A 24,026-nucleotide genomic window follows, 5' to 3' on the forward strand; every position below is an offset into this window, starting at 1 on the left:
CCTGCTTGCACTCTTTGGATGTCTGCTCAAACGTTACCTTCCCTAGCCGTCCTGTTCGAAATTGTCCCCCCAGTGCCCCCACACACACCTTGATCCCCCCTCTTCCCTGATTTATCCTTCTCCACCGTCCATACCAACACCTGGTCTATTTCACTTGCTCATTCGGCGGGTTACCTATCTTCCCCCATTGCCCCCGGGAATGTTACTACCATGAACGTAATAGTTTTGCTCTGTTTCGTTTCCTGCCATCTTCACAGGGTCCCAAAAGTATCTGGCAGAGAGGGAACACTCCATAAATATTTGTTGAATGAACAAATAAAGAGGCACCACTTCAAAGAACTATGCGACTATAATTCGCAAGAAAGGGGTTCTTGTAACCTGGTTAGTAAAGTTGCCAGCAGTCGCTCTTAACTTGAAGTCGGGTTTGGCCAGTGAGGTAGAGACTCTGGGAGGGGAAAATCCATGTGCTCCCCGCCTCACTTCCTCGCTTGCATTGGTTGGGGCCACAGGACCATTCTGCCAAATGGGCTGTGAGCGGGAGAGGCGTATGTCAGGCCAGACCATGGCAGGTGATAGAAGCATCTTCTCCACTTCCTCCATCTCATTTGGCTGTGACCGTGGATGCTTGCGTGGAGCCACAAGGTCAGTGCACATTGGAAACGTCCTTAGGCTTTTTGTGAGGGAGAAATAAACCTTTGTTGTGATATATGACTGAGGTTTCAGGGCTAATTTGCTACGACACCGTAGCCTTGCCTCGCCTGATTACTAGAGCCATTCTCAACAAGCTGAGATAGAAATTTCAAAAACGTTGTCTTCTGAGAAATTCTACTCTGAGGAATAAGTATTTGGTAGCTTTTTTTCTTGTCTTTTTTTTAGGGTCTCACCCGCGGCATATGAAGGTTCCCAGGCTAGGGCTTACACCACAGCCACAGCCATGCCAGATCTGAGCTGCGTCTGCGACCTACACCACAGCACAGGGCAATGCTGGATCCTTAACCCACTGAGTGAGACCAGGGATTGAACCTGCATCCTCATGGATGCTAGTCAGATTCCTTTCTGCTGAACCACAATGGGAACTCCGTATTTGGTAGCTTTAAGGAAGATTCTGTACCTTGTTCACAAGTACAAGTATACAAAAACGCCACCTGCACAATGTCCCAGTTGTGAAAGACATGAACACATAATAGTGTAGAGACAGGAGGGAGACTCTCTCAATATAGGTTATGGATCAGTCTGTCTGGGTTGGAGTCTCAGCTCTCCCACCTACTGACCTTGAGCAAGCTAATCAGCCCCTCTGGGCTTGAATTTCCTCTTATGTAAATACGGATAATATTAGCTACTTCAACGATCGTTGGAGGATTGGATAAAGTAAGGGAAACAAAGTACTTGGTTCCCTGTGCTTGACATAAATTCATTAAAGCTTCACAGCAACTTCATGGGCTAGATACTTTTTTTATCCCCATTTTATAGATGATGCACCAGATGCACAGAGAGGTTAAGTAACTTACCCAAGGTCACACAGCTTGTAAGTAATGGGGCTGGAATTTGACCCCTGCCAACTGACTGGGAGTTAGGGAGACTGGAGGCAAATCTCCCTAAACAGCTGACTTTGAAACAACAATTTAACTTTTTGGCAGTCATTGTTTCTTTAAATTAGGGAAACAGTAATATGAATAATAATCATAATAATACTACAACATCAGGCAGTTGTTGAGGGCCAGATGGGCTAGTGTATAGAGAGTACCTCCTGCATGCCTGGCCCACAGAAGATGCTCGTGAGTCTTCGTTACTGTTGTGATGCCAACGTCCTGAGTGGACACAGTTTGAGCAGGTGCCTAGAACAGAGTCGTAACACAGGGGGCCGCTCTCCTCTGCTCCCCACTGGAGTTTATGGGGAGACCTACTCCCCAGTTCTGATCTTACACAGCTAAGGTAAAGGTGCAGCCCGGGTGACCAGAGGCAGCCCCTTGTCCCTTCCGCAGGTACATGTGTGATGGAGGGCTCCTAGGCAGGGTCCCCACTGTCCCACCACTGCCACCACCACCACCATGACAGCTTCTAAGAAGGCCCACCTCTCTCATTCCCCAGAAGCCTGCCAAGATTTTTCTCTCTTTGGATGAGGCCCATCTGGCCACCCTTCTGCAGATCAGAGAACAAGGGTGCTAATAACTCAGGAAGTTTCTGCTGTCCGCACACACGTCCTGCTCCTCACCACTTTCACCCCAAAGCAAAAGAAGCTACTGATTTTCTGAATCATCATCAGCAACCGAAAAGTTTCATAGAGTCGTGGTTCCATTTTATTGTTCAGATTCCAATTCTTTGAAAATCTACCACCTTTTAACAACAGTAAGGTGGGTGTGGGTGTGGGTGGGGTGTGTGGATGGGGACAGGTCTTAGGGTTGGATATAGTCTTAGGTTTGGTTTCAACCTGCCTCCAGGGTAATAGTGACCTAGATGCTGCCACCACAGCTTAAGGACTCCTATCTCCCTAGTGGTCACTGTGGTCAGCCAAGGAAGTGGCACATCCCATGGAAATGCCCCCCGTGGAAGACTCCTAATTACCAGCATTTTAAATCCGTCAGAGATGTTCCTGTTTTCCTCTCTCTCCACAGGACTTGCTCTTTCTCTTTCTTTCTTTCTCCCCCGCTTTCTTTCTTTTTTTTTTTTTTAGGGCCACACCCATGGCATATGGACATTCCCAGGATAGGGGTCGAATTGGAAAGCCACCAGCCTACAGCCCCTGGCCTTCACCACAGCCACAGCAATGCCAGATCCAAGTCGTGTCTGCAACCTACACCACAGCTCAGGGCAATGCAGGATCCCCGATCCACTGAGTGAAGCCAGGGATTGAACCTGCATCCTCATGGATACAAGTTGGATTCCTTTCTGTTGTGCCGTGATGGAAACTCCCTATTTCTTTTTCTTGAGATTTTTTTTTTTTCTCCATGACGGGAACTCCCTATTTTTCTTTCTTGAGATGTTTCTTCTCCTTCTCTCTGCCTATCTCCCTTTCTTCCCGATCTTTCTCTCTCCCACTTTCTGGCAACCCTCCCCTCCCCTGTCTTCCTCTTCTCCTAAAAGCTGTGATCTTTCATACATGTTGAATCTGTGTTGATATTTCCCATTATTAACTTAACAACTAGGTTGATTTATCTCTTCAAATAGAAGTGACCACATTTAACAAATACAAACACACAGTGCCAGACAAATTTGAATTTTCAATAAACTTAAACCAAAAAAATTGTTGCTTTTCTGAAATTTAAATTTATGTGGGTGTCTGATATTGTATTTGGCAGCCCTACCCCCAACTAACTCTGTCTCAGTGTGGGCCTTGAATAACGTTTGCCCGATGAGTCAGTGGCTTTTAGAAATGAAAAGATGTCCGGAGTTGCCATTATGGCTCAGTGGGTTCAGAAACCAACTAATATCCACGAGGATGCAGGTTCCATCCCTGGCCTCACACAATGGGTTAACAATCTGGCATTGCCACATGCTGCAGTGTCGGTCACAGACACGACTCTGATCCAGTGTTGCTGTGGATGTGGTGTAGGCTGGCAGCTGTAGCTTCAATTGAACCCCTAGCCCAGGAACTTCCATATGCCACGGGTATGGCCTTAAAAAAAAAAAAAAAAAAAGCAAAGAGAGAGAGAAAGAAATGAAAAGATGTCCTATAACCACTCCATGATAAACTCTAATTCTATTACTATTTTAAAAAGATGAGGAACCAATATTCCCTGAACCCTTACACTCCAGACAGCAGAGTTTGGGGTCTCTTGTTTTTATATGTTGCTTCTATCTTCAAGGAGCTTTTCTTTGAAGGCAGGTGGCCTTCTTAGGGCATTCCCAAGCCTGGCAACCCCTGGGCACCCCAGACCTTGGAGAGGCTGTAGCTCCCAGAGCAGAAGGTCCCAGGTGATCAAATTTCAACAGGAATGTCAGGCCTCTGAGGGAAAAGGTTACTGGGGGGGGGGGGTGGATGGTGAATTACAGTATTTTACTTTCCTTCTCACATCTTTGCCTCTTGTTTGCTACATCTTCTCAGCAATGGGGTCACAATGGTGCAGGGTAGGGGGCTGACAAAACACACTCCGCCTTTCTCATGCTCTTTTGGCTCTATTTAGGAGTGAAGCTTGTAAGGGAGGGAGTGACAGCGAGCCTCCCCAGATGACGCTGAGGTCGGTCCCTGCTGACAGTTAATACCTAGTTAATACCTGGCCTCCAGGCCTGATGGCCTTCCTGGCTGCTGGTGTCTAAATAAACACAGCGAGCGAGGAAAGGTCACAGAGCTGCATGAAGTCAGCAGGGCCTGACCTTCCAAAAGGCGTGACCACTTCCCGTCCACACTGAGAATCTTTTTAAATGCCTCCAGAAGCTGCTGGGCTCCAAAGGCCAGGGCGCGCGGCTCCCCTTCCCCGAGGTGCTGACCCGGGCCCGCAGGCAGGCGCGGCCGTTGCCGAGCAGCTCGGTCCAGGCCGGGCTTTCTGCTCTCCCTGCTGGAGGCCCGCCATCCTTATTGAGTGTATTTCCAAGAAAGCAGTTGACAGGCTTGGCAGCGCTATTCCTGGAAATGTTCAATAGGCCATCTTCTGGCAGGGGCTGCTGCTGACGGATGGGTCGGTCGGAAGGGGAGACCACGTGCTCAGGCCATCTCACCCGGCCTGTTCCCAGGTGCCGCCAAGCAACAGCCGTCCCCACACACCACGGGCTGTCAGCTGGCGGGGGCTGCGGGCCTCTGCGGAACTCAATTTCTTCCTGGCAGGGCGGCTGCCAGCGGGCTTGCTGCTGAATGAAGACAGGCGCCCCGTGACTATAAATTATACTGCACATCAGCTCTGGTGGATGCATGGCATGTCCCGCAGGAAACGCTGCAGGGGACACTTGGCCACTGCCAAAGGGCATTCTAGACAGTGGCTCTAACTCTTGTGGCAGCCAGGGGAGAGAGGCCAAGCCTGGCAGTGGGCAGAGGACCGCCGGCAACTCCTGAAGGTTGGAGTTTCCCTGTGATGCGGGGCACGGGAGGGACCACGGCTTCTCAGCCACTGTGCCATTGACATTTGGGGCTGGATACTTCCTGGGGGAGCCCACTGTGCACCACGGGATGCTTCGCAGCATCCTCGGCCTCCGCGCCCACTGGATGCCAGAGGCACCTCCACCTGTGCCCCGCCCCACCCCCCCCAGTTGTGACAACCCCGAAATACCTCTAGACACGGCCAAATGTCCCCTGGAAGGCAAAGTCGCCCTTAGTTGAGAACCACTGGTGTAGAAGAAAGGACAAGGGGGCCTTCTGAGGTGGCACCAGGGACAGAATCTCAGAATCTGGCCTCTAGGTGAGCTGTGGGATGCCAGGCAAGTCACAGAATCCTCAGGCCTCCGTTTTCTTATCTCTAAAATGGAAAGAAAGAAAAAAACAAGTCAGGGAGTGTGGAGAGCAATCGAAGTAATGCATGGTTTGCACTTTGAGAGGTACTAAAGCATCACAGAAGACAGTGTCACAGCAGATTATCTGATGCTTGAATCCTTCCCTACCTCAAAGGCTCGGCTCCCTTTGAAGGAGAAAACAGCTGAATATTTATAAAATTCCCACGACTCTTAAATTAAAACAAACAAATGCTTTCGAAAGCTTTTCTCTTTACTATTTTTTTCTTCTGTATTCAAACAAGATTAAGTATGCTATGACTGCCTGAGGTTAACATGAGATTGCCTTTCTTGAAAGAGGTTTTGTATCTTTCTATCTTTTTTTTTTTTTGCTATTTCTTTGGGCCACTCCCGCGGCATATGGAGGTTCCCAGGCTAGGGGTCGAATCAGAGCTGTAGCCACTGGCCTATGCCAGAGCCACAGCAACGCGGGATCCAAGCCTCGTCTGCAACCTACACCACAGCTCACGGCAATGCCGGATCCTTAACCCACTGAGATGAGGCAGGGACCGAACCCGCAACCTCATGGTTCCTAGTCAGATTCATTAACCACTGCGCCACGACGGGAACTCCTTATCTTTTTTTTTTAAATCAACCCAGTAAGAATTGCATCCCTCCAGGGAAAGAACAGAAAGTAAGAATGGGGAGGGTCTCTCTATTTTCTTCATAAAATTAGTATCTCTTTTCTTTATAATTTGTAATGAAAACTGTTAACTGAAACGCCACAGCCCTATAGAAAGACACTGTTGCTTTAAATGAGCTTTGAGGTTATATAATTCTCTGGCTGACTTCATCCAGCCCGCTTTCAAGGAACTGTAAAGAAATCTTTAAAAGCTACTATTTCTCTTATTCACACTGGCAGAAAAACACAAAGGAAATGGGTAACCTGAGCAACCTCAGTGGTTAAAAAACAAAGACCTGAGTCCTTGAGGACAGGGCTGTGTATGCTTCCCTCCACCCCCTGACAAGTCTTGGGGTCTTTGTCAAGCTCCAGGCGGCAGTGGCCCTTCCCTTGGGACTGTGTTTATTGGACGATCCAAGGCCACATTTGCTTTGGGAAACAGGACACTGTGATTAATCAAAGAAAAAAAAAAAAACAGCTCCTTTTTCACAATGAGCCCATCGAAGGGCTTTTCTAGGAAAAACCCCCATCAAGCTGTTCCTTCTATTTCCCTAAAGGCGAACAGCCAAAGGAAGGAGTTGGAGGGGTGTGTGAGGAGGTATCCATGGAAGTTATTCCCAAATAGTCCCTTCCTAGAAAAAGACTTCATTGTTCTAAGCAGCGCAAAGCACCGGACGTCAGCTAACAGCAGGGGCCCCATGGGCGAAAGCAAGTGTCCTCTTTCTGAGGCATCTCTGTCCCTGCACAGACCCAGGATCTCACCTACAGAATTATTCTGATCAGATAGGGTTCCCAGAAGGGACCTGGGGAAGTGAGACTCTATGAACCAAACTAACGGAGACGATTCAGAAAAGGCGGCCAGTCGGCACTGTTGTAAAACCCCCTTGCACACGCCACCTCGTTAGAAGCCAACAGTGTAATTCTGGTTCAGTGGTTCCCTCTTCTCTGTGCGGAATACATTCCAAGACTCCCCAGGGGATGCCTGAAACCATGGCTAGTACTATATATATATATATACTATAGATAACTACATTTCTTCCAGACATAAATACCTAGGATAAAGTTTCATTTACAAATTAAGCATGGTTAACTCCCAGCATCACTACTCTTGTGCTTTGGGGCCATTATTAAGTAAAATAAAGGTTACTTGTCACTCAGTGGGTTATGGACCTGGCATTTCAAAAAATGGTTACTTGAACACAAGCACTGCGATACTATGACAGTGATCTGGTAACTCAGATACCTACCAAGCGACGAAAGGTGGGATGTGCTAGACAAATGCATCCTGGGTAGGAGGAGCTGGACAACATGAGGTTTCATCGTGTGACTCAAAATGGTGTGTGATTTAAAGTTCACGAATTGTTTATTTCTGGGATTTTCCATTTACTATTTCCTGACTGAGGTTAACTGTCAGGTAACTAAAACCATGGAAAGCAAAACTGTGGATAAAGGAGGCAACTACGGCAGGTAAAGACAGGTAGGTCTGGGACAAGGGTGAGGAGGGTAAGGCATCACCTCTGGTGTAAAATTTAAGGTATTGAATAAACCCATCCATCAAATAAATAATATAAATAACATTTGAATTCAATACTTTAAAAAATCAAAATTAATGTCAGAAATTCATGATGCACAGGATTCCTGTTGTGGCTCAGCAGGTTACGAATCCGACTATACCGATGAGGATGCAGATTCGATCCTTGGGCTCACTCAGTGGGTTAAGAATCCAGCGTTTCCATGAGCTGTGGTATAGGTTGCAAACGCAGCTCAAAGCTTGCGTGGCTGTGGCTGTGGCGTGGGCCGGCAGCTGCAGCTCTGATTCGACCCCTAGCCTGGGAACTGACACATGCAGAGGTGTAACCACAAAAAGCAAAAAAAAAAAAAAAATCATGATAAACAGAATATCAAAATTTAAAGACAGAGTCTGGTTTCACAAGCATAGTGTGCCCCCAATAACCAGCCCTTGACTTCAAATGGACTCTCAGGTCTTGGTGAAGCAGAGTAACCAAAAAAGCCAGGATTCAGAGTCAGAAACAGAAGAGCAGCTTGTGGCTATGTGGCTTTCAGCATATTCCCAGCCTCTCTGAGTTCTGGTTCTTGCTTGTAAAGTGGCCTCACAGGGGGGGGTTAGGACCAGATAAGATCTTGTTCACAAGAGCAGTTGATAAACTCACCTAAGGCATCCTTGGAATGCACAGCAGAAAGCATAATAATAAGAATAATACTGGGAATTGTAAAAGGTGATATGGGACATTCTCGTAGAGGGAAGGAGAGAAAAGGCGGGAGAAAGAGAAGGCAGAAGATGACACAGGCTGTGTGCTGGGAGAGGGAGGGGCCCGGAGTCTGGATTCTCTGCTCAGCTATTTACAAGTTTCAGGGTCTCAACCCACTTTCCAAACTCTCTGAGCCTCCGTTTTCTCATTCTTAAAATGGGGACATTAATGGATTGAATATGAAATAATGTGTGTACAGCATCCAGTATGGTCTGGCACAGCTAGTGTTAACTCCTTTCTCTCTCTCTCACACACACTCACACACACTCACACACACTCGCATACTTACACTCACACCCGACTTCTCCCGTGAAGAGAAGAGGTAAGAAGGAAAGAAACAGGTCAGGCAGGAAGAATATAAACCAAGAGTGGAGGAGGTAAGAGAAGAGAACGGAGAGGGGAAAAAGAGAGAGAGGAAAGGAAGGAGGAAAGAAAGGAAGAGAAGAGAGTGGGGACACTCGGTCGTGTGCTGAGCCGAGAGCTCGCACAGGCGAGTCAGTTCAACTTTTCTTGGGAAGCGTTCATGGAAAGAATCAAGCTCAACAATATATTTAAGATTTATCTGTGATGATATGCGTAGTTCTCATTCATTTTACGTGCTGTAGAACATTCATTTTACTTGCCTAGAATATGCCTCTTTTTTTTTTTTCTTTTTTTTTTAGCGCCACACCTGCAGCATCTGGAGGTTCCCAGGCGAAGGGTCCAATGGGAGCTGTAGCTGCCGGTCTACACCACAGCTCACGGTAACACGGGATCCTTAACCCACTGAGTGAGGCCTGGGATCAAACCTGCAACCTCACGGTTCGTAGTCAGATTCGTTCCTGCTGCGCCACGACAGGAACTCCCATGCCTCCATTTATACATTCCCTCTCGCTAGGAGGCACATCCAAGTTGTTCTGATTGTGTTAGGAATGTTTCATTTCATAAGTTGGGTGGAAGCAATGGAGAAGCTCAGTGCGTTGGTCTTTTTTTTTTCTTCTATGTCTGAAACAGTTGAACTCATCTAAAACTCCTACTGATCAAAATTCTAGGCCGTGCCCTTCAGTTCAAAGGCAGGTGGGCTATGTGGGCATGGATGAAGCACGTCCACATCCATAGGAGGAGTCTGAGTAGAGCAGACACATTGCAGGCGTCTGCCCAGAAGGCGCTCTGCCCCACAGTGGGGAGAGTGCCCTGAGTGGCTCTGCCTGTCCTGGTGGAGCAGATGTCAAGCCTCACTGACGCACAGGCGTTCAGTCTCCCAGACCAGACCCCACCGCCTGAGACCTTGCCCTGCCTGGAAGCCACAGGGTAGGCACGGCAGGCAGTTCCAGACCCAGTGCTGGGACTTTGTGGAAGTCTCAGATGAGAAAGGCTTCAAGGAAAATAGTTTTCTCCATGAAGAGCTGAGCTCCTCTGAATCAAATCTCTATACCTTTCCTGACGGAACAAAAAGGAAAAGTGTTTGTAAGCTTGAGGGGCTGACAGCTGCAGTTGGTCTCCTAGAAGTCAGTCCATGCATTTGCTTCCTAAGGAAATGGAGAAATAAGAAGTGCTAAGAATCCGAAAGAATCAGTCTTCTGGAAACACTATTTGCCTTTGGGATGTCTTGCTCCTCCCCTCCTCTCCCCTAATAGATTTGTTTCTTAGAGACTGTTTGCTTTGGCTATAATAAAAATTGGTCTGCACTCCCGAGCAGCCACCTGCTCATTGGGTGATTGCCTTCCCTCAGGTAGCTGGGAGGGCTGAATCCTGGCCTCCAAAAGACAGCCTGTTACATGGACAATCCACCACACCATGGCGTGGCGCTGGGATCTAGGGCAGGGGCTAGAGTAAGGCAAGCGAGGTTCTCACCTTGGACACAAAGATTAAGGGGACAACCAAAAGCTCAGAAGTTGAGATAAATATTATTTGAACACAATACTTTTTAAAAATCAAAATTAATGAAAAAAAAACCATGATTAAAAAACCAGTGTTTCAAGTAAAGACAGGGTCTATGCAGAATTAAAGGAACAATAAAGAGTTTTACAGAGAAGTAAAAGCTAAAAGAGGTCATCACCACTAAACCAGCCTTACAAAAAATGAAAAAGAAGAGGCCACAACTAGAAATGAGAAAACTATGAAAGGAAAAATCTCACTGGTAAAGGCAAACAATAAGAAAAGGTAGTGGCTCAATCACTTCTAAAGCTAGTAGTAAGGTTAAAGGAAAAAAAATAATAAAATTATCTATATTTACAATAGGTTAAGAAACATACATGTTAAACTTGTAAAATACGAAAAAAAAAAAAAAAAACCCGTAAAACACGCCAGGAGGGTTAAAAGTCAAAATATATGACTGTTAAAATGTGTTTGAGCTTAAGAGATCATCAACTTAAAAACACACACACACACACACACACACCACACATCCACACACACACACACACACACACACACACACACACACACCTACCTCGTGGTAACCACAAACTAAAAACCTGTAATAGATGCATAACAAGTAAAGAAAAATGAATCAAAACTAACGATAGTCATCAAACCACAAAGAAAGAGGAAGTTCCCTTGTGGCGCAGCAGGTTAAGGATTCAGCATTGCTGCAGCTGTGGCATGGGTTGCAACTGCAGTGTGGGTTTGATCCCTTGTCCGGGAACTTCCACATGGCACAGATGTGAAAAAACAAAAAACAAAAAAACGCCATAAGGGAAGAGAGCAAGAGAAGAAACAAACACTATGAAAAAAATGACCAAAATGGCAATAAGTACATACCTATCAATAATTACCTTAAATGTAAATGGATTAAAAGCTCCAATTAAAAGACACAGTGTGGCTGAATGGATTAAAAAAAAAAAAACCAAGATCACATATATATTGTTATGAGAGACTCACTTCAGATGACACAGACTGAAGTGAGGGGGTGGGAAAAGATATTCCATGCAAACGGATATGAAAATAAAGCTGGGGTAGCAATACTTACATCATATAAAACAGATTTTTAAACAAAGAATATAAAGAGAGACAAAGAAATGTATTACAAAATAATGAAGGGATCAATCCAACAAGATATAACACATAAGTATTTGTGCACCCAACATAGGAACACCTAAATACATCAAGCAAATATTACCAGACATAAAGGGAAAAATTGATAGTAACACAATAATAGCAGGGGACTTTAACACCCCACTTACAATAATGGACTGATCATCCATAAATTTAAGAAGACTGAAATCATATTATGTGCCTTTCCTGACCACAATGACATGAGCCTAGAAATTAATTATAAGATAAAAACTGGAAAAAACATAAATAGTAGTTTTAGCTATATCATTTAACTAAGCTCACTGAACAAATCAGAGTTCAAAAATACCTTGAGATGAATGAAAATGGAGACATATTACAAACTCTATAGGATGCAGTAAAAACAGTCATAAGAGGGAAGTTTATAGCAATACAGTCCTGTCTCCAGAAACAAGATAAATCTCAAATAAAAAAACCTAACCTTATACCTAATGCAACTAAAGAAAGAAAAATAAACAAAACTCTAAGTTAATAGAAAGAAAGAAATATTAAAGATCAGAGGAGAAAAAAATGAAATAGAGAATTAAAATTTTTTTAATATCACTGAAACTCAGAGCTGGTTCTTTGAAAAGATATAAAAACTTGGTAAAACTCAGCTAGACTTATTAAGAAAAAAAGAGAGAGGGCCTAGCCAATAAAATCAGAAGTGAGAAAGGAATTACAACTGATACCGCATAAATAGAGGATCATAGAGATAACTATGAACAATTATACTCTAACAATTGGAGAATCTAGAAGAAATGTGTAAATTCCTAGAAACATACAACCCTCCAAGTCTGAATCAGAAAGAAAAAATCCTGATCATAGCAATTACCAGTAATGAAATGGAATCAGTAATTTTCAAAACCTCCAACAAAAGCCCAGTACCAGATGGCTTCACAGATGACAGGAAGGAATACTCATCACGATACTAACAAGGAAGTTTTCACAGGTGAATTCTACCAAACATTTAAGTAACGGTTAACACCCATCCTCCTAAAACTATTTCAAAAATTTATAGAGAAAAGAATGTTTCCAAACTTACTACAAGGCCAGCATCACCCTGATACAAAACCGTATCAAGACACCACAGGAGGAGAAAAAAAAAAAAAGAGAGAGAGAGAGAGAAAATTACAGGTCAATATCACTGATGAATATGGAAGCAAAAATTCTCAACAAAATATTAGCAAACAGAATTCATTTAAAACTATCATAAAAGGATTATACATCATGATCAAGTGGAACTTCCCCAGGGATACAAGGATGGCTCAATATCTGCAAGCCAAACAATGTGATACACTATATTAACAAAACAAAGGATAAATGTCATACAATCACCTCAACAGATGCAGAAAAAGTTTTTGATGAAAACTTTTAATGAAGTGTGTAGAGATGGAAATATACCTCAACATAATAAAGACTATATATGAAAAATCCACAGCCAACATCATACTCAATGGTAAAAAACTGAAAGTATTTCCTCTAAGATCAGAAACAAGATGCCCAGTCCCAGAATTTCCATTGTGGCTCAGTGGGTTAAGAACCTGACTAGCCTCCATGATGCTGTGGGTTGGATCTCTGACCTCACCCAGTAGGTTAAGGATCCAGTGTTGTAGCAAACTGTGGCATAGGTCACAGATGTGGCTTGGATCCCGCATTGTTGTTGCTGTGGCATAGGCTGGCAGCTGCAGCTCTGATTTGACTCCTAGCCTGGGAACTTCCATATGCCACAGGCATGGCCATAAAAAATAAAAGAAAAAAAAAAGTGTCCACACTCACAACTTTTATTCACACTAGTATTGGAAATTTTAGCCATTGAAATCAAGGAAAAAAAAGAAATAAAAGGCATCTAAGTTAGGTAAAACTGTCACTGTTTACAGATGACTGTTACTTTATATAGAAAACCATAAAGACCACCAAAAAGCAGTCAGAACTAATAAATGAATTCAGTGAAGTTTCAGGATACAAAATTAATACAAAGAAATCTGTTGCATTTCTATACATTAATAATGAACTATCAGAGAGAAATTAAGAAAACAATCCCATTTACAATTGCATCATAAAGAATAATAGGAGTAAGTCTAACCAAGGAGGTGAAAGACCTGTAGTCAGAAAAGTATAAGACATTGATAAAAGAAATTGAAGACAACACAAATAAATGAAAAGTTATACCTTCCTCATGGATTGGAAGAATTAATATTGTTAAGTCCCCATACCACCCAAGGGAATCTATAGATATAATGCATCTCTAGTGAAATACTAGTGGCATTTTTATGAAACTAGAACTAATAATTCTAAAATTTGTATGGAACCACTAAAGATCCTCAATAGCCAAAGCAATCTTAAGAAAGAATATAGCTGGAGGTTATATGCTCCTGATTTAAAACTATACTTCAAGGCTACAGTAATCAAAAAAGTATGGCATTGGTACAAAAAAAAGACATATATCAATGAAACAGAATTGACTGCCCAGAAATAAGCCCATGCTAATATGGTCAATAAATATACGATAAAGGAGGTGAGAATATACAATGTTGAAGATAGCCTCTTCAATACATGATGCTGGGAAAACTGGATAGTTATATGCAAAAGAATAAAACTGGACCACTTTCTTACACCATATACAAAAATAAACTGAAAATAGATTAAAGACTTAAATGTAATGTAAGATCTGAAACCATAAAACTTCCAGAAGAAAACGTAGGCAGTACACTCTTTAATGTAGGTCTTAGCAATCTTTTTTGAGTTTGTCACCTCAAGCAAGGAAACAAAAAGTAAACAAATAGGACCACATCAAACTAAAAAGTTTTTACACAGCAAAGGAACCCATCCACAAACAAAGGCAGCCTCCTGAATGGGAGAGGCTGCTTGCAAATGACAAATCCAATAAGAGGTTAATATACAAAATTATAAAGAAATACAACTCAATACAAAAAACACAAATAATCTGATTTAAAAATGGGCAGAGGACCTAAATAGCTATTTTTCCAAAGAAGACATACAAATGGCCAACAGACACATGAAAAGATGCTTACTGTTAGCAATCATCAAAGAAATGCACATCAAAACCAAAGTGAGGTATCACCATACAACTATCAGAATGGCTAACATCAAAAAGACAACAAATAACAAGTGTTGACAATGATATGGTGAAAAATGAACCCTTATGTACTGTTGGTGGGACTGTAAACTGGTATAGCCACTGTGGAAAACAATATGGAGGATCCTCAAAAAGTTAAAAATAGAACTACCATAGGATGCAGCAATTTCACATCAGGGTATTTTTCCCAAAGAAAACAGAAACATAATTTGAAAAGATACATGCACCCCCAAAATTTATTACAGCATTTTTTACAATAGCCAAAATGTATAAACAACACAAGTGTCCATCAATAGGTGAATGGTTAAAGAAGTTGTGTGACACATATACACAATGGAATATTACTCATCCGTTAAAAAGAATGAAATCTTGACATTGTAACAACATGGATGGATCTAGAGGGTATTAAGCTAAATGAAATAAGTCAGACAGAAAAAAGCAATTACCACGTGACCTCAGTTGTATGTGGAATGTAAAAAACAAGTGAGCAAAAAAAAAATGAAAACAAACTCATAAATACAGAGAACAAGTGGGTGGTTCCCAGAGGGGTGGAGGATGGAGGGTGGAAGAAAGAGGTGAAGGGAATTAAGAGGTACAAACTTTCAGGTTATAAAATAAATGCTATGAGGATGTACAGCATAAAAAATATGGTCAATAATACTGCAATAAACTTTATACAGGAAAAGATGGTTAACAGATTTACAGCGGTGATTATTTTGTAATGTATTTAAATGTCAAGGTATTTTGCTGCACACCTAAAATTAACATAATATTGTATATCAACTATATTTCAATTAAATAAATCAAATTTTAAAGATAACTTAAAATGCAGGTAGTCTAATTCTAGAACTCACCTCCTTAGCAATTACCCTATAAAGATATTGTGTCTTCCCACTTAATAAAGCTTCTATTAAAAATAAATAAAATTTTAAAATGCAGGGTTTTTGTTTTTGTTTTTGTTTTGTCTTTTTGCCATTTCTTGGGCCACTCCCATGGCATATGGAGGTTCCCAGGCTAGGGGTCGAATCGGAGCTGTAGCCACCAGCCTACGCCAGAGCCACAGCAACGCCAGATCTGAGCAGCGTCTGCGACCCACACCACAGCTCATGGCTACGCCGGATCCTTAACCCACTGAGCAAGGCCAGGGATCGAACCTGCAAGCTCATGGTTCCTAGTCAGATTCGTTAACTACTGAGCCACGACGGGAACTCCTAAAATGCAATATTTTTAAAAAATCAAAATTGATGCAAAAAATCCATGATGAAGAAAATAATAACATTTCACATAAATATAGGCTCAGTGAGGAAGCTCCTGAGTTGAATGCAATTGGGAAGTGCTAGGATCAGCCTTTCCTTTGCAAACCCTGGTACCATCACAGCAGGTTAGGGAAGAAAATGTTTCCTCACCCCAGAAACCTGAATCTACCCCTCAGCAGGATGGCAGGCTCCAATCTCTAGACACAACCCACACCCCAGCCATGGACCCAGGCACAGCTCCGGGCCTCCTCCTCCCTCCAAGCTGCTCCACCTCCTGCTGCTCCCCTTCTGGGAAAATTCAGCCTCCTCCATCCACAGATCTACAAACATGTTTAACCCTACACTGCACATACCACGTGTAATCATGCAGTAACTATTTACTCCAGAGTCCCCGATGGACTGCTGGAGGACATCATCGCTAGCTTGGTTTTTTGATTTTTGTTTCTGTTTTTGTTTGTTTGTTTGTTTTCCCAATTAACTACTTGCTAACATTTTAAAAATTGGGAGATCCTCAACAAAAAATCCAAATTTCTGGTCTATGCTTAAAAATCCAAATTTCCAGCTTGTCTTAAAAAATCCAAATGTTTGACAACTGATAACAAAAACAATAATGATAATAATTCCCATGACTGAGACTATACTAAATGCTGAGCGCGGTGCTCAGTACTTTGCAGGTTCTTCGTCTTTCAACAGTTGTAGCAGTTCTGTACTTCCTCTCCCCATTTTACAGATGATGAATCTGAGGCTCACAATACTTAAATAACCTGTCCCAGATCACACAGCTAATTCGCAGCCCGACCAGATTCAAACCAGGCGAGTTTGACTCTAAAGCTTGAGCTCTCATTTTTCTGTGTCTCCCACCATCCTGGGGGCCTGGACTAAATTGCTGTTTTCCAGAAGTGTTCCAAGAAGCCTCAAAGGCCCTGGGCAAAGGCCCTGGGTAAGTATTATGGGAGGGCTCCCTCCTGCTCCAAGAGGAAGCTGGCTCAACCCCCAGGGCCCCTGCTTCTATCAAAGGAGTTCCTCAAAAAAAAAAAAAAAAAACCCACAAAACTGTTTTCTATATTGAAGTATTGTTCAAGAATTCTTTGGGGGAAAAAAATTCCACTGCTCAGAAACAAAAACAAAACGAAGCCCCAAACCCAAATGATCTCCTCTTTATCTCTTCTCCACGTATTTCCTGCATCAGCAGGAAAACATCTTCCTTTTCCCACTCCCAACCTACTGCACGTCTCACCATGTCGTTGAATCATTTTGGTTCTGCCTTTGAGCATCTAGGTGCTTGCTGGGCCGCCTCTCATACCTGGTGAGCAGCCAAGTGTCCAGAGACTCGGGAGCTACAGAGCCAAGGACCTTTCCTGCAGACCTGCTGAGGACAGACAGAGACAGTCTGAACCTGTGCTGCGGCCAACACAGAGGGGGCCGATGATGGCGAGGTGAATGCAGCTGAAGCTAAAGCCCACTACGCCTGGCAGAGAGCCTGTCCCCTGCCTCCTCTAGGGTGTGGTCAAAAATGGGTCCGCATACATTTCAGTCCGGTCATGGCTGTCTGTGAATTAAGGGTACTCTTTATGGAGTGTCAGCACAGTGGCCTCAAAGACGGTTTAGGGTACTGGGAAGAGCCCAGCAAGGAACCAGAGCCGAGCTCTGTCACTATTTGGCACCTTATGACCTTGGACATACATAAAGCGAGCACTGCTTCTCTCTACATGCCTCACCCAAGAGTCCTAGAGACACAGTATGACTACTTTAAAAAGCATAACCACATGAGAATGGATATTGGGTTTTAATCACATGTATATGGTCTGACAAGAAAACCAAGAAAAAGTGGGAGTTTCCAGACCCTCTTTGAAGAGGCCTTGCCAGTGGGACCTCAGCCTTGGATTCAAGGGCCATCTGGCAGTAAATCTCAAAATACAACCCATCCGGGAGTTCCTATTGTGGCTTAGTAGGCAACGAACCCAACTAGTATCCAGGAGGACGCGGGTTCGATTCCTGGCCTTGCTCAGTGGGTTAAGGATCCAGCATTGCTGTGAGCTGTAGTATAGGCTGAGGTCACGGCTTGGATCCCACGTTGCTGTGGCTGTGGTGTAGGCCAGCAGCTACAGCTCCAATTTGACTGCTAGTCTGGAAACCTCCACATGCCACAGGTGCGACCCTAAGAGCCCCCCACCCCCCCAAAATACAACCCAGATTTCTCTCCTGAGATTCCAACCGGTTTCCTACTCTGATCGAACAGCTCCACTTGGATGGCCTGCACACTCCCCCAGCAATTCCCAAAACGGAACTCATCCACCTCGCTCTGAAAAACTGCTTCCCCAGCAGTGTTGCAGCTCAGGAGCTGGCATTCTCATTCATACCTCCCAGAAACCTGGGAGCCATCCTCGACTGCTTCCCTGTCTCATTTCTCATGTTTAATCGATGCCAAGATTCTGTAGATTCCATCCACTCCTTTAGAAGCTCTTGAATCTCTCCAGTCTCTCCAGCTCTAACGGTGGAGCCGGACTAGGCCACGCCCACAGGGCCTGGAGGATCGTAATTGCCACCTGCTGCTATACTGCTTCCGGTCTTGTCCCCCATCCTGAGTCTCATGCTCCAAATCGCCAAACAGATCTTTCTGAGCACATAACCACAGAGCGATCATCTTTCTAAAACACGGGTATGATCATCTTATCCCCACGCTTAAATCTCTTTGATGGTTTCCAGTTTTTCTTAGGGTAAGATCTTAACAAGCTTGCAAGGTTAGTCCCTGCCCATCTCTCCAGCCATCTCTGCTCCCAATACTCCAGCTGAACTGCATCTCTTTCAGTTCCCCAAACGCATCCTGCTCTCACGTCCATCCCTTTGCACATGTTCCTCCATCTGCTGAGAATATACCCCCGTGATGGTTAATTTTATGTGTCCACTTAACTGGCAAAACATTCTGGGTGTGTCTGTGAGGGTGCTTCTAGAGGAGATTATCATTTGAATCAGGAGACTGAGTAAAGATGTCCCGCTCCAGCGCAGGTAGGCACCTTCCAATGCGTTGAGGGTTTGAACAGAACATAAAGGTGAGGGAGGGTGAATTTGCTGTCTGCTTGATCGGGGGCATCTGTCTTTGGACTGGGACTTACACCACTGGCTCCCCGGGGTCTCAGGCCTGTGGACTCAGACTGAATTACACTATTGGCTTTCCTGGTCCACCTTGCAGACCAAAGACCATGGGGTTTCTACGCCTCCATAGCTGCATGGGCCAGTTCTTCTAATAAATCCCCTCTGATATGTACCACTGTATACCTCTTTTTGGTTCTCTTTCTCTGGAGAACCCTGACTGGTCTACCCCCATCAACTCATATTCATCCTTTGGGTCTGATCTTAGGGGATCACTTTCTCTGGGATGCTTTCAATGACCGTCCAGGACTGGGGTAGATGCCCCTTTATGGCATTTCCATAAGCCCCTCATCCCACATTCACTTTAGCTCTTACCATAATGAACATGTTATAACTCCTTGTTAACTGCTTTTCCCAGCAGGCTCCAAACTCCATGAAATTTAGCATGCATTCTGTCTACATTTGTGTCCTCTGTTCCTAAGTCATAGCTGATGCACCTAGCATGGGCTCAATAAATTTTATTCTTCTGACCAAAGTGATCAGACTACCAAAAGTATGAGTTACCTTTTAGCAGAAATATTAACAATTACTAGCGAGAAAGGGTATGCTTGCTAAGGAAAACGTTTCAATCAGAAATTCAAGTCAGATTGAGCTCTAACAATACCAAGAACTGACTATTAACACCTCGGCAATTTGAGAACATCTCTGTTTCTTGGAAGTTCACATATTTGGGGGTTTATGGAAGTCATAAACAAAATCTCTTTCTATGTATTTGAGTTTCTGAGTTTCAGTTCATTTCTTCCTGCCAGACTGACATGGCTTCAAATCCTTGTTTTAGGGTCTCTGTATTTTGCTGTGATCTATACCCTCCACTCATTAATGGCCCCGGTGTTGAACTCTCTTCCTGAGGACAGTGTCTGAAAAAGAGCGCTTCTTAAAATTGTATCCATGCCCGGTGTCAAGAAGTAGAAGTGTGGGGCTTTCATTTTCCATGTTTCGTCAACATTTTAACTTTCCTTTTCCCCAAAGTTTTTAAACTATGGGCAATTAGTCAAGCTCTTCTAATTACTGTCTTTCCCCACACATTTTTCTTTCATTTTCAAATATGAATAAAACCTAGATTCAAAAGGTGCTGGGCCCTCCCTGGTGTGAGGCTACAGAAAGTGCAAAGACCTGGACGCAGGTCTTAACTCTATCATTTAGAGGCTTGGAACCTTAGACCAGTTACCTAACTCTCTGAACATCAGCTTTTTTCTCCGCAAAGCAAGAATGACACCAACCACCTACCCTGCTCTCTGCCTTGAGTGTGGGAGCCACTGCATAAATGTTACTGCCCTTTCCAAACAGTTCTGCTATTAATTATACCCATGACCATAAAATGGTCTCTATGGCATCTCTGCAGCTTGAAATGATTTTCTAGGATAATAGAGCTCCACTCTCAGATGCAGTTGGGCGGGCAGGTGGACTCAGCCCTCTCTCTACCTCCGCTGTATAAGTGCCGACGGCGTTAAGTCAAATTATTCATCATCTTGCTTTCCTCTGTCATTTTGTCATCTTTCCTCCATGCATCCTCCTAGAAGGTACTAAGAGCCCAAGATTTAGATTCAGGAAGGAGTAAGAGGTTTTGTTGAGACTTCCAGGCCTAGAGCATGTGCTTTTATTCACTTTTAATCAAAACCTGTAATGGGCGTTACTGGGTGGTGGCTCAGTTACTAAAAAACAGTCCTGTCTTCTTTGACTCATCCCATCTGCCTACCTCCTTCTAGGAACTGTGTAGCCAAGGCTCCAAGACAGTCCCCAGTGACCCCTGCTCCTGGTATTTATACGCTTTTTGAATCCCCTCCCTCACTGTACAGGGTTGATGGGTGTGACCAATACACTATGGCATGAGTGATGGAACGTAACTTCTGAACTAGTTTTAAGAGATTCTGTCTTGATCTCTCTTTCTTGGATCATTTGCTCTGGGGAAAGCCAGCTGCCATGTTTTGAGAAGCCCTGCGGAGTGGCCTCTGTGATTCTCTCCTAAAGGAAACCCTTCCTCTTCTCTCTCTGCTCATGCTCCCCTCTCCCCAGCGGCACCTATCTCATCATCATCATTATATGAGGTCTTGTCTGACCTCCCCTTGTGCCACGAACAGACGAGTTCTTACTTGGCTTTGAATTCTCAGTGGCTAGCGCAGTGCCCGGCACAGAGCAGTCTCTCAATAAATGCTTGTTGAATAAGCAAATGGGAAGAAGTTTAGTTTTATGTTATAGTCATGCCTCATACATAACTATTTTTTTTCCTTTCGTTCAAGTGTCAACTTTTAACTGCTTTATTGACATGTAACTGGCATACAAAGAACTGCACATATTTAATATGTACATTTTGATGAGTTTGGACATAGGTACACACCTGTGATACCATCATGACAATCACGGTAACAGGTGTTTCAAACACAACACCTTCCAAGGTTTCCTCGTGTCCCTATGGGTGTGTTGTAGTTTTTCTGCTTGTGTGTTTTTTATGGGTAAGAGCACCTAACATGAGATCTACCTACCTAAGCTGTGCACATAACAAATTTTGAAGCGTACAAGACAGTCTTGCTACCTATTTGCAGAATGTTGTGTACAGGCCTCTAGAACTTACTCATCCAGCATGACTGACACTTTACACTCATTCATCAACAACTCCCCGTTTCCCCTTCTCCCAGCCCCAGGCAACCACTACTGTATTCTCTGCTTGTATGAATTTGGACTTCAGACACCTTATATAAGTGGAGTAATTCAGCATTTGTCCTTCTGTGACTGGCTTCTTTCACTTAGCATAATGTCTTCCTGGTACATCCATGTTGTTGCAAATGGCAGAGTTTCCTTCTTTATTTAAGGCTAAATAATATTTAAATTCTAAATATCAAAAGTGTAAGGTCTGAAATTTTTTTCAGTAGAAGCCAAATGTAGAAATCTATACTGGACTTCCCAGACATTTAAGATCACCGAATAAGTCTTGTAGAAACACAAGTCTAGAGAAATCTCTTGAACTTTAAAGGTTTCTATTCTGTCTCCAAATTTGCCCTGATAAAATTTTAGTTCTAGCATGTATCACAGAGTGAACCCCTTCTTCATAACTGGAGGACTTTATTTTTCCCTTCTGTGTCTATGTGCCTAATTAGATCATATCCAGGGTTTATCAAATTATACTTAATTAAGCTGAGTTTTTGGCCCCAAAGATGTATTAATTCTAAGTCTCTTATTGTTTTCACTTTGGTTATAACTATTTTTACTCAATTACACAACCTCCCGAGATTGGTGGATATTAATTCCAAAGACTGAGTGGACCCCCACAAAGCAAGAGAACGGAGGGGAAACCACAAATGTCAGTCTGACATTTTGTTGGTCTGCTAAATTTGGATTCTCAGAACTGGGCTAACATTGAGCCAAAGACCCTGGGAAATCTGTTCCCATCTTTCTGGGCACGCCTTTTCCTTTGCTGAAACGCGATTTTTAGAAGTTGATCAGTTGGTTAATATGTAGGTACTAAAAGTTCAAAAACTCAGAAAGAGGCCAAATTCATTTTAATGATGATTAAGAAGAAAAATGAAGCATTACCAGAAGGAAGAAGTATGAATTGACATTATACTCATGCTATATCTAAGAAATTTCTGAAAACAATTAAACCTCGTTCTACAAATTTAGGTACAGCGTGTGTGCATGCACGTGTATACAAAAACAAAACTTCTATATGCAAATTTAGGTGAGCATGTGTGTGTGTGTGTGTATGTATGTATATGCATATACATGCATAGGATATATGCATACAAATATTATATATGTGTGTATGTGCATATACATGCATAGGATATATACATACAAATATTATATATACATATATTTTTACATCACCCACTTCTTTGGTACAGGGTATGGAATTCTCATCTCATCCTGGGATAATCTCCCAAGGAGCCATCTTATCAGTGCACGCAGTTCTTTTTAACCAGTTTCTGATGATTAGTCTCAGGGGTAACTTTCTACAATTCACACTGGCTATGACACAGGCTCCTCTACTTAAATTAAACATTCAAATTGAGATCCAGTAGGAAAAACAGTACCTTCTCTTCTGTACATTCCAGTGTCTGCACATGTGGGGGTAGAACATTACATCAGCAGTGGGGAAGCCAAACCTTTTGAAAATCTTCATTCCCCTTCTTCTTCCTAGAAGATTCGTGTGCAACAAACAAAAAGAAGAGGGGCTTTTTTCTTGGAAGCCATAAAAGACTAATTTACTGTTATTTCTGATCGTGGCAGAACACACATAAAACAGGACATGTCTCTAAAAAGCTCTGACATATCTATCAGTCACAATCTTATTTGTGTTCAAAGAAACCAGCCTCAGAAATATTGTTGCTGCCAAAGAAGTATTGTCTGAATTTCTTCTCATTTTCTCCCTGCGAGGATGACATGGGCTTCATCAACTCGTCACCCAAGACAAGATCTGCTGCCTTGGGGCAGACAGGTCTGCAGAGGTTCAATTGACATCATCACCTTGATGTGGTCACAGAGGTATTAGAGGTTGACCAGGCAGCCGTTGGTTAAAACTGATAACCATCTAGAGAAAAGTACACAAAGAGCATCTCTACTTTCTTGGAACTGGGAGTCAGCTTCCCTGGACCCTTTTCCCTTCCCTCCAGCTTCAAAAAAAGGAATTGCTAAATATTCAATTTGGTGTTTGCTTATGGGTAGCTAAACAGGTCTCCTAGTAATGTGTTTGTCTGTACATCTGAGAAGACAGCCTATCACTCAGTCTGAGTGTAACAAAAATAAATCTACCAAAACCAGTGGGGAAAGGAGATTTATCAACAAAGGTCAACTAGGATAAATACCAATTCTGAAAATAAGGTTTTCTGTCAGAGCTATGAGAGCAACTGAAAGGCACTAAGAGATTGTTAGGTCCCAAAGGAGACCTGAAGACCACCTGTCTGGTTGGTCTCCAAATAAAGCAAATTTTTACAGTGTCAGCAAGAGTTTCTTCGTTCCAAACATAGCTTGGGTAGTGGTGGGGGGTGGGGGTGTCAGGCATGCATGTGGGATTGCAAGAGGATCAAATGTTCTTATGCTCCCAAAGTGGTACTTTCTCAATCACAGTCTTAAACTCACTGTTGTTAAGATGACCGTGAAGAATGTTAGAAGAAGAAGAATCAGAAAGCAAAAGAGTGAGCTGCATACTCTCACCCCTAGGCTTGCTCCCTAATATTAGCATCTGT

General features: G+C 43.2%; 1 protein-coding gene across 1 annotated transcript in view; it reads right to left on the minus strand.

Moving 5' to 3' along the window:
* Window positions 1-24,026, minus strand: part of LOC146403563 (uncharacterized) — a 201,118-nt gene that overhangs the window by 165,319 nt on the left and 11,773 nt on the right. Inside the window, exons 4-5 of the mRNA XM_084957596.1 lie at window positions 22,875-22,977; window positions 5,199-5,384 (exon numbers count right to left, since the gene is read on the minus strand). Coding sequence (XP_084813722.1) covers window positions 5,199-5,384; window positions 22,875-22,890 — 202 coding nt within the window. The 5' untranslated portion in view covers window positions 22,891-22,977. The remainder of the gene's footprint in view (window positions 1-5,198; window positions 5,385-22,874; window positions 22,978-24,026) is intronic.

Source organism: Sus scrofa, chromosome 5 (assembly GCF_054392235.1).
Source record: "Sus scrofa isolate SSC_HxYL_T2T_F1_AM1 chromosome 5, Sscrofa_HxYL_maternal_Yorkshire_Landrace_v2.0, whole genome shotgun sequence".
Lineage (NCBI taxonomy): Eukaryota > Metazoa > Chordata > Mammalia > Artiodactyla > Suidae > Sus > Sus scrofa.